The sequence below is a fragment of the Filicampus tigris genome, chromosome 21 (genome assembly GCF_054856515.1).
Source record: "Filicampus tigris isolate MCC_2025a chromosome 21, RoL_Ftig_1.0, whole genome shotgun sequence".
NCBI classification, from domain to species: domain Eukaryota; kingdom Metazoa; phylum Chordata; class Actinopteri; order Syngnathiformes; family Syngnathidae; genus Filicampus; species Filicampus tigris.
This window is the reverse complement of record NC_141237.1, coordinates 483,700-495,032: the sequence shown is the minus strand read 5'-3', so window position 1 is coordinate 495,032 and position 11,333 is coordinate 483,700. Positions and strand designations below refer to the sequence as shown.

Genomic DNA, 11,333 nt, shown 5'->3' with positions numbered 1-11,333 from the left:
TTTAAGACTGTAAAATGCGTTTTTAATTCCTCAAACAAAAGTGCACCTCACTAAAAATTCAATGCTGCAAATGCTCACATTCGGTTCGACGAGTAAAAATGAAAAAACCTGAGTGACTGACATACGGGTAACTTTAGGATGAGCAATCGATTGGAGGTCAAGTCATGTTTTTTCAAACCATAACGCCAATTGAACTCCATGCCTTAGGAATTACTGACACCTAGGGGTAGAATCAGCGCACTAAAACTCTAGTGTTAAACATGCGCGATCGCGTATTCGGACAGCCGTGTACGATTTGCAAAAAGAGCTACTCGGGTTGAACCCTTAAATCGGTTGCTAAATCTACCGACAGTAGTGCTTAATCTACATGAACCATGAACGGATTGGAATGCGCTCATGTCCTGTGTACGTGAAGGCAGCAGTGCGACAGCCAATGAGCGTCTTCTGGAGGCGGGGTTAGATCAACTTGGCGACCCTCATCTACTGTCATCGAACAGTCAAAAGTGTCGAGCGGCAGACATTCAGACAATCGGAAGTACACTAAGAAGTGACACAACACACAAGGTCCGCTTGTTAAAGGAAGGATGTCATTTAACAAAGGTTAGGCCGTCAGACTGAACAGATACTGACAGTTGAGTCAAGTGGCAAGTGAGGGATGTCGAAGCCACCGACTTGGAGTCGTCGGCGAAGCGTTGCTTCTCAAAAGTCGCCACTGACACGATCTTTTTAGTGCCTTTTTTCACATTACTAGTCTTCGAGGGAACAAAGGCAACGTGTCCACATGTTCCCCGCCGCAGGCCCCCGGCGGGTCGCGAGCTCCCATTGGCTGACACCCTGATAAAAACGGCCTATCTTGTCACACGACACTCGGCTCGCCTAGCGTCGACGCCTGTGATTGGCCCAATCGTTTGGCGCCTCTTGAATCGGCCGCTGCGGTAGTGGGAGAAGAGAAAAGCATCAATGGTCCGCACAGCGAGGCTTGAGATCCGGACTGGACTGTGTCGTCGTCGTCGCCGTCGCCGCTGAGTAGAAATTGGAGCCGCCGTGTCAACCTGAATTTCGGGCCACCGGCATTGGACCTTTGTGAAGCCAAGTCCTTGTCCCGCCGACGCCAAAGGCTTCTTCTTCCTCGGCTAGCTAAACTTCGCTAGCCGCGGAGCTAGCGCGGTGCTAGCAGCTGCCGTGCACACAAAGGACGACTTGGGCGCCGAGTTGGCAGCGCGCTCTTGGATGAAGACGGAGGAGCCCGGCGCACAGGCAAGACCGCTGAGCGGCTTCATTCGGACGCTGGTCTCACCTTTCGACCGGAGCCTTTCGTATTGTTTTATTTCGTTTTGTGTTCTTATTAACGTGATGTCGAGAGCTAGCTAGCCACCCCAGCCGGTTGTCGTGTCAGCCAAGCGGGCTTTTCCTGTCCGGTCGCGAGTTGGTGTCGAAACTTGTGCAACTCTTTCTTTGCAAAATCGACCGGTCTTGTGCGTAGCATTGCCAACGGCCTGCTAGTCGCAGGTCAAGTCATGGACAAGTTTCAATCTGGATTCATTTACCCAACCATAAGCACCCTTACACATAGTTGCTGTGTTCTTCTCTTGAGATCACTTGAATTGATTTGTCTGTCATAGGCATAAATATGTAGTCAGGTCTTGAAATTAGGAAAGCGTGGGATGTTTTCCTCTCAGTCACAGCTTGAGCTTCATTCAAGTGAAAATCGGTCAGAATCGTGCATATGATATACGACATATAAATGTATCCAAACATCAACTCAACGACTTCTAAGTTCCTTGCTGTTATGCTCTGTGCCAACCAGAGCACGTTCATAAATGTTCCTGCCATAGATGTAAATGTATTCAAGTCATGAGTAGTTGAGTTGGGTGTTGCTGCTGCTGCTGCTACTACGTTTCCTGTTAACCTTTCCACTGACACTGAGGGAAATTAATTGACTTGCACTGAAACTTGACTTCAGGAAGTTGCAGCGTCGTCGACGCGTGGGCGTGCATGCATTGTCTCGCGGTTGACTTCCAGATCATAACGTGCGCATTTGAAGCATTGTTCTGTGAAGTACGATTGCGACAGTTTCGTCATTACGTATCGTTCATTCTCATCAGCTGAAAAACCAAAAAGCCTGTTTGTGACTGTCCGCCTTGTGTGCGGCCGCAGCGTGATCATGGTGCTGACTGGCAAGCGTTCAGAGAAAGGTCCCGGCCGCTGGAAGAGGAGAGTCAAGTCTGAGTACATGAGGCTGCGCCAGCTCAAGCGCTTCAGGCGGGCCGACGAGGTCAAGGTTTGCGCGCCCCGTCGTCCGCCCCTCAAATCCAATCACGTGACCGGCAACGTGTTGCCCGTCCATTGACTTTCTCCTGGAATCTTTTCAGAGCATGTTCAACAGCAACCGCCAGAAGATCCTGGAGCGCACCGATATCTTGAACCAGGAGTGGAAGACGCGCCGCATCCAGCCCGTTCACATCATGACGTCTGTCGGCTCGCTCAGAGGCACCCGAGAGGTCGGCGGCTTGCCACAGACCAATTCCCAATGTTGGGACTGGGCCTGTAACATTTTTTTCATTTTCCTTTATAACCCATTCATCTGCTCTTTATTTTTTTAACAATCAATGAATCTGATTTAAAAAATTTTTTTTTTCCAATTTTCCATTCCTTTCTTCAAAAACAGGACATTATTTCAAATTGGCAATGCAGAACATGCACAAACAAACTTGTTGTGAAAACAGACAAAGATGTTGGCCATTTTTTCTAGAGTAAAAGCTAATGTTTGCAGATCATGAGTCTGCTTTCGTGGAACGAAATCTGGACTATTTCCCGTGAGAGGCCAAAATTGCTAGAATTTGTACAATTTCAAGTTCAACATTAATATAGAAACAATGGTTCCGTCATCAAAATAGTTGTGCTTTCTCTTTGCTGGTGTGCAGTGCACGGTGGACAGCGGCTTCTCCGAGTTCCCCCGCCAGGTCATCCCCCTGAAGACCCTCAACGCCGTGGCCTCCATCCCCGTCATGTACTCGTGGTCGCCGCTGCAGCAGAACTTCATGGTCAGCGGAAGCCGTTCCAATGTCTCCGAGCCCGCATGCAGCACTCACAAAAATGTTGGGATATCGATCCCAGGCGCAGCTTTCTGCCAATACAATACCTCTATTATGCATTGTGCATACAAATTGTCTCCAATATCTTACATGTTTTCTTATTGGAGTTATCCCAACATAATAGCAGAGGTACAAATCAAGTAAAGAAATGCAATATTTAATTCTTGACTTTCGGAATAAAGAACCCCAAAAAAACCAAAAACTTTTTTTCAGCCAATAGCAATCAGCTGAAAGATGCAGTGAAACCTTTCCAAGTGAGCTAAATTTGAACTTCTGTGAACCTTTGAATAGACAACGTCCACTTGTACGGTTTTTCATTATTTTTTGCACAATTAGCTGTTGGTCAACAAGAATCTGAATGGCAAAATAAAAAGTGTCCGTCACGTGCCAGGTGGAGGATGAGACGGTGCTCTACAACATTCCCTACATGGGAGACGAGATCCTGGATCAGGATGGCACGTTCATCGAGGAGCTCATCAAGAACTATGACGGGAAAGTCCACGGAGACAGAGGTGGGCGTGCCGGGGGCCCGCACGTGCCGTCGCGCTGCGCCCGCCTCCCGCAGGAAGTGGAAGGCTTGACTCCGCGGAGTTTGTGCGCTTTGCAGAGTGCGGCTTCATCAACGACGAGATCTTCGTGGAGTTGGTCAGCTCGCTGGCGCAGTACAGCGACAACGAGGAAGACGAGGAGGAAGAGGCTGACTTCAAGATGGAGAAGATGGACGCCGTGTCCGCCGGACGGGAGCACCCGGACGACGCGCGCGTCAACGAGGGTGAGGAGTGCGCGTGCGCACGCTTGACGTCTCCGATGGCTGTTTTCCGTATACGGCGCTACCTCGACTTAAAAGTTTTGTCCTGCTTATCGGGTCGCGGCCGACAATCCTAAAAAAAAAAAGAACAGTCAAGATTCTTGTGGCGTGTGGGGATTCGGGAAATCTGACGACTCTCAAGCTGTGATGTGAACCAAATGTAGCCAATCAATTGCGAGCTTGCTCCCGGAACAAATTCGAGCAGGAAGTCGAGGTAGCGCTGTAGCAAAATGCACTAACCGCGCGTGCGGTCCAGGCCGAGCCGGCGACGACTGCAGCAAGAAGTTTCCGTCGGACAAGATCTTTGAAGCCATCTCGGCCATGTTCCCTGACAAAGGTTCCACCGAGGAGCTGAAAGACAAGTATGAACACTGGCGACTGGCATGCAAGTCAAAGCACACAGGAAGGCATTTGCAAAGCCACACTGACACCAGCCGCTCTTTTATTACTACGGCTGGACCACCCCCCCCCCCCCCCCACTTCTCTTGTTAAAAAAAAAAAAATCCCCCAAAACTCCAATCTTGTATTAGCATGAATTGGACCTCAAAATGACTACTACAGTATGTGCAATTGCCACTATCTCGTTAGACTTTTTATCTCCAAATGCAACTTTACTGTCGTTTGACTTTGACTGTATCGCAAACTAATACAAGTTTTTATCCTCAGAAGATTTTAACTTTTTAACTCCTAAGATCACGCCTTTTTTTATCTTGAGTCTACACTTACTTTTAATCTCAACAATATTGATTGATTGAATATTGATTACAATTCTCTCTGGAAAAAAAATGACAACTTCCTTCTCACACGATTGCAACTTTATATCTTGAAAACAAATAGGACTTTCTCCTTGCAAGATTACAACTTTATCTTGGAAAAATGGGTTTATTTTTGTAAGCTTTTGCCTTATCTTTAAGTATGATCCAAAATTGCAATGGTTTTTGACCTAAAGGGCTGCACACAGAGAACCGTAAGGACCACTTGTAAATTCTTCAGCGTCAATTCCTTATACATGCTAAAACCAATTTGTTGAAGAACTCTCACCACGTTGGAGTTAGCAAGTAGCCTGACGTGCTGCGTGTGTGCCCGCGTCAGGTACAAGGAGTTAACGCAGCAGCAGCTTCCTGGCGCGTTGCCTCCCGAATGCACGCCCAACATCGACGGTCCCAACGCTCGCTCGGTGCAGCGCGAGCAGAGCCTGCACTCCTTCCACACGCTCTTCTGCAGACGCTGCTTCAAATACGACTGCTTCCTCCACCGTGAGTGGCCGCCGCCGCCGCGCTCCCGCGTCTGCCCGAGTACTGCTCGCTTTCTGCTCGAGTCGGAAGTTGACGCAAACTCGAATACTCCGGTCACGCGCACATAGCGGAACAATCGACCCAAGTGCCGTCAGCAAGTCGTTGCTGTAGTTGGTTGCCACTCAGGCTTTGTCCTCCTCCAGCGTTCCACGCCACGCCCAACACGTACAAGCGCAAGAACCTGGAGAACCCGGAGGACAGCAAGCCCTGCGGCGTGGACTGCTACATGCACGTGCTGCAGGTGAGCGAGCGCACCGACACGCCGCTCAGGCCGTCTTTGGAACAGGGCTAGGCTTCACCCTTTGTCGCTCGGGCCAATGAATTGATTCGATTTGGCGGGGCATTTTTTTGCAAGTTGATATTTATTTTTACCGCTTCCCTCGTTGAAAGTGCGCCCTCGCCACCATCAAACACAAGAACCCACGACTGTGCTTATGTCATCTTCCCAAATTCTTTTCCAACGGTCAAAGAGCCATGAGTGATGCCATCGATAAAGCCATGAGCTGACTACGCCGTTTAATAGGCGGAAATGAATCTGTACGCACTTAGCTCGGTGGCCGACCGCTCCGTTCCGCGCCCAAGCATTGCTGCCGTTCCGTTTTCAACAGAACAGGCTTCCGAAAGCGTCCCCGATCAAATATCCCGCGTGACGGCATACGCTTGGTGTTGTCTAAAAATAAATGAATAAATAAACAGACAAAACGTCCAGACTCTTAATCTCGAGGGGACATAATGCCACACAAATGGATCGTGTTTCCGGCCAAGGGAGGTGGTACGGACCAGCGGATGGATTGTTTTAGCCTCTATTTGTCATATATTCATTTATTAAGAATTGTGCGCATATTCGTACATGTTTGGACATTTTCCCACAGGAAACGCTTCCACAATTTGCATTAATTCGGTGGAAGTTAATGCTCAATGAAACGTAATGTCACAAAGAGGGAAAAATCAACTCCAACTCTACATTGGATTTTTGCGGGGGAAACTCTGCCATTTAGTTTGAAGGCCACGCGGCCCAGCCCCGCCCTCACGTGGACTCCCTTTCAGGACGGCGCGGTGAGCGAGTGCGCCGGCGGGGTGGCTGCGGCCGAGCGCGCCAAGACGCCCTCCAAGCGCGCGACGGGGCGTCGGCGCGGGCGTCTGCCCAACAGCAACAGCCGACCCGGAACGCCCACCGCCGTCTCCTCGGAGGCCAAAGACACGGACAGCGAACGCGAGGGCAGCAAGGACGGCGACAGAGAGCGCGGCGGCGGCGGCGGCGACGACGACGACGAGGAGGAGGAGGACGACGACGACGACGACCACAAGAAGGACGACAGCGGCGGCAGCAGTTCAGGTGGCATTCATGTTACCCCGACGTTGGCGTGGCTTTTCCTTTCACTTGCGTGATCGTCACGGCGGCGATGCAGATGTCGGTCGTTGTTAGACAAAAGAGACTGGACTACGTTGCCTAAGATGACATGACACCAAACTTGATTAGAAAAGATCAGATTGACCTCACTTTCACTCAACCTTAGACAACGACCACATTAGGTTTGATGAAGATGGGAATTATGTATGGGATTAGATTGCAGGCAGGCTCGTTTGGGTCGCCGGCACGTACACGTCAAGTGAGACGCGTCAACGTCTAAACATGGAACCGATTGGAGCCTTTTGCGTGGCGGTCGCTTGAGTGCCAGCCCGGTGTGTGCGTCGCAGAGGGCAACTCTCGCTGTCAGACGCCCGTCAAGCTCAAGCTCAAGCTTCCGGCCGAGGCGGCGGAGTGGAGCGGCGCCGACGCCTCGCTCTTCCGCGTTCTCATCGGGACCTACTACGACAACTACTGCGCCATCGCCAGGCTCATCGGAACCAAGACGTGCCGACAGGTGAGCGTGCGCCCTTATCGGCCCTTACCGGCCCTTTGGGCGGCGGTCCCTTGCGTCGGCTTTTGCACCACGTCCGTTGACGTTTGTCAGGTGTACGAGTTCCGGGTGAAAGAGTCGAGCATCATCTCGCGCGCTCCCGCCGAAGACGAGGACACGCCCCCCAGGAAGAAGAAGAGGAAGCACCGACTTTGGGCCACGCACTGCAGGAAGATCCAGCTGAAGAAAGGTCAGGGTTCAGCACGCGCGCCCAAATCGCCGCTGGCCGGATGGGTGACGGGTTCTGCGTATGGCCCCGCCCCCTGCAGATGGCTCGTCCAATCACGTGTACAACTACCAGCCGTGCGACCACCCCAGACAGCCCTGCGACTCGTCTTGTCCGTGCGTCACGGCCCAGAACTTCTGTGAGAAATTCTGCCAGTGCAGCTCTGAGTGTAAGAACAACAGTCATCCGACATGGCCGCGTCGCACAATGACGTGACGTCTAACGTGACCGCGACGGCCTCCCGGATGCGTCTGCAGGCCAGAACCGATTCCCCGGCTGCCGCTGCAAAGCGCAGTGCAACACCAAACAGTGTCCGTGCTACCTGGCCGTCAGGGAGTGCGACCCCGACCTTTGCCTCACCTGCGGCGCCGCCGAGCACTGGGACAGCAAGAACGTCTCCTGCAAGAACTGCTCCATACAGAGAGGCGCCAAGAAGGTGAGCTGCGCCACACAAATGTCTCTCGCTGGCCCAATGTGAAGTTGTGACCTCGCCTAGCCGGCTGCCGCCGGATGAAAGCAGCAATTGTTCCTCTCATCTTTTCATCGTGCGCATTTGCAAGTAGCAACGATGCTAACGCCGTCTCTAGGATCATCGCTTCGAAATGATGTTTACACTCCAAGGCGGATTCATTATTCCGGAGGGGTCCGTTTTTAGTAGTCTGCGGTGTTGTTTGACATTTTTTTTTTGACATCAGTTGTAGCTATTGCTTCAAAATGTTGCAAATGAATGGGAACAAATTGTCGGGAAAATACGGTGCCTAAATATAAATCCTTATTTGTTGTCAGTAGCAATGCTCTAAAACCCCTTCCTTATCCCAATGATGCCTTGGCATATGAGTAGAATTTGTTCCGATCCCTTTTTTAGTGTCTCGTATTCGGACACCTTGTAAGTCAAGGCACTTGTATCTCAAAGCACCACCGTTTGGTGAGTCGCCGCGTCGGAGGTCATTCGTCACTCCCAGCTCTCCGGTGGGATTTTTGCACGGTGGCCTTGCGCGTTCTTAGCTCGCTCCTCCTTTCCTGTCCAGCACCTCCTGCTGGCGCCGTCCGACGTGGCGGGTTGGGGCATCTTCATCAAGGAGCCGGTCCAGAAGAACGAGTTCATCTCGGAATACTGCGGCGAGGTAGGAGCGCCCGTCTGAGCGGTGGTGCGCTAATCCTAACGTGCCGGCGCACGTGCTTTTCAGATCATCTCCCAAGATGAAGCGGACCGCCGAGGCAAAGTCTACGACAAATACATGTGCAGCTTCCTCTTCAACCTCAACAACGGTATCGCACACAATGGCGTCGCGGCTAGCTGGCCTTTTTGCTGACGTCCTCGCTCTGCGCTTTTTGTTTGTGATCCCCATCAGACTTTGTGGTAGATGCCACCCGCAAAGGCAACAAGATCCGATTCGCCAACCACTCGGTCAACCCGAACTGCTACGCCAAAGGTCAGCGCGCGAGCTAGCGAGCTAGCGAGCCCATTGTGTCAAAGCACTGAGCGGCGGCACGCATGTTTCCTCAGTGATGATGGTGAACGGCGACCACAGGATCGGCATCTTCGCCAAACGCGCCATTCAGACGGGAGAGGAGCTCTTCTTCGACTACAGGTACGCCCGTGCAAATACCAGATCGTGACTTACGAGGGCCGTCACTTGCTTGATTTAAAAAAAAAAAAAAAATAATAATAATAAAAAAAAAAATAAAAAAATTGACTTGTGAGCTAAAATTTCAGTTACGAGCAAGCTTCTGATATGCTGCCCTGCGAGCGAAGTGAAAAATCCCACATGAACCATTCAAACTAAATAAAATGTGAAACTTATTCTTTAAAATATCACATTAAAGATGTCATGATGTGGACATGACAGATTTATTTATTTGTAGTGAAAAAATGTTTTGTTTGCTGTTTCAGGTACAGTCAAGCGGACGCTCTCAAGTACGTCGGCATCGAGCGCGAGATGGAGATCGCCTGACCGCGTTCATGGCCAGCCTAATGCGCACGCACGCACGCACGCCCGCACACACGCACGCAACAACTACTTTCAGGACAACCGATAGCTTGTCAAAAACATTTCAGGAAGATTCAAAGCGTCTTTTTGTTCCGTCGAGGGCAAACACCGGACATGTGCGTGGTGCTTTATAGCGCCTGGAGACAAATGAGCATCATCACGCAAACCTTTAGAGACCAACGTTGGCAGCGGCAGGCTCGCGTGGTTTTCGCACGTCGCTTGAACGCTTCGACACCTCGGCAACATTTCGTCTTTTTGCCTTTGCGGCGTCGAGCAAACGACAAGATGCTGGTCGGCAAACTTTTGGAGATCTCCCCCCCACGAATCCGAACGACATGAAAACATCCCGAAAGCAGCTTTCGCCATTGAATGCAGATCCTTATTAACAAGGATCTAGTATGTCATACATGGCTACTAGTTTAGTTTATCAATGAGGTTTGAACGCCTTCTAGTAGGCCAAAAGTGTAAATAAGTTGTAGTAGTGTGGAAAAAACGTCACTCGTAAGACACACAGTGTTCCTCCTCGTCTTGCTGGTAAGGACAAAGCACACAGACAGTTACTAGTAGCCGCACGGACAGTCCGTCACCCTAGTCGAAAATGGAATAAACGCTGGGCTGGGCTGGGCTGGGCTGGGCTGGGCGGTTCCAAGTCCAAGTGCTCCAAGTAAGTCACTGCCACGGAATCCAAAACGCGTTTGACGCCGTCGTTTTCGTTTGTCTTTTCTGACGTGAACGTTGGCGCTAGCGCCAGTGACTCTGGCCCGCCGCCCGATCCGCTTCCCGTCGTAGTAACAAAACGAAAGGAAGTCCATCTTGGGCTGCGGACGTCAGCACGGCTCCCCTCGCATCTTTTCCCCGAGGCTCTTTGTACAAAACAAACGTTTGTGACGTCACAATCCGCTGGGATGAGGTCTCCTGTTTACAAATCAAAGATGCTGCTCATTGGCGTTTGCGCTCACCTAGGACAGCCAATCAGCAGCGAGCACTCAGGCTTCACTTTGGACAGTTTGCTGTCTTTCATTTCCCCACTCATCGTGGGGGGAAAACAAAGAAAACGGTGCTGACTTTGTTTACACTGATCTTGTTTATATGGCTGCACAATAAACTCATGCTTCTTTGCTTTGTCTTACTTGATCTTTTCTAAAAGCATTTGCCATGGAGTCACTGGCGTAGCCCAGCCCAACGCGTGGCAACTTTTAAATGAGCAAATCTTTCTTTTCAAATATTTGGCCCGATTTATTTGTTTTCTTTGACTGGGCAGCGGAGTTACACATAAACTTGCAACTGTAATTTAGAAGACACACAACTAGGATTAGGGTTTAATACTCTAGGGTTTTGGTTAGGGTGTCCAAGTAGCATTTTAAACTTGGGTTGTGTTTGGTGGTAGGTAAGTAGTGTCGCAAACTAGGTGGAAGGTTTCTGATGTAGTCTTAGGGGTTCAAAGTTGGGTTTCAAATGAGGGATTTAAAGGAGGGTTAGAAATTCAAAGTGCGGTTTTAAGCTTAGGTGAGAGTTTCAATGTAGGCTTTTCAACCACGGTAAAGTCGAGTTTGAAACGAGGACAAGGCTTTCTTCAGTGTACCTCTGGCAGCCCAGAAAAATTGGTCCCTTTGAGAAATATGTGGTGTTGCCATTTTAGTGTCTGGTCTTGTTTTTGTCTAAATCCATCCCAATGGTTACTTCCAATGCACGGCGCCATGTTAGGAATGGTTGGGACAAAAAACGCCTCACTATACATAGTTGTTTTTTTTCCCCAAAACGCCTAACTATATATGTAGTCTTTTTAAAAAAAATTTTTTATTACTATGCCCTAACCATGTTTTTTGAAAAAAAAATGCCTTACTATACCCTGATCACGCTTTCGGAAAAAAAAACGCCTTACTAAACCCTTACCATGTTTTTTGAAAAAAACGCCTTACTATACCCTTATCATGTTTTTTAAAAAAAAACGCCTCACTATACCCTTACCATGTTTTTTTAAAAAAAAAAACACCTTACTATACCCTTAACACGTTTT

At 49.9% G+C, this 11,333-nt stretch overlaps 1 protein-coding gene across 1 annotated transcript; it reads left to right on the top strand.

Moving 5' to 3' along the window:
• The first annotated feature begins 531 nt into the window (after positions 1 to 531).
• On the top strand, positions 532 to 10,435 carry ezh2 (enhancer of zeste 2 polycomb repressive complex 2 subunit). The gene is made up of 19 exons (XM_086020208.1): positions 532 to 1,257; positions 2,158 to 2,281; positions 2,373 to 2,501; positions 2,925 to 3,044; positions 3,487 to 3,607; positions 3,703 to 3,867; positions 4,160 to 4,265; positions 4,996 to 5,159; positions 5,342 to 5,439; positions 6,246 to 6,534; positions 6,897 to 7,063; positions 7,154 to 7,289; positions 7,369 to 7,494; positions 7,583 to 7,761; positions 8,354 to 8,449; positions 8,513 to 8,594; positions 8,678 to 8,758; positions 8,833 to 8,917; positions 9,220 to 10,435. Exons 2-19 carry the CDS (start codon positions 2,165 to 2,167, stop codon positions 9,278 to 9,280), a joined length of 2,322 nt encoding a protein of 773 aa, XP_085876334.1. The 5' UTR covers positions 532 to 1,257; positions 2,158 to 2,164; the 3' UTR covers positions 9,281 to 10,435.
• The last annotated feature ends 898 nt before the right edge of the window (positions 10,436 to 11,333 follow it).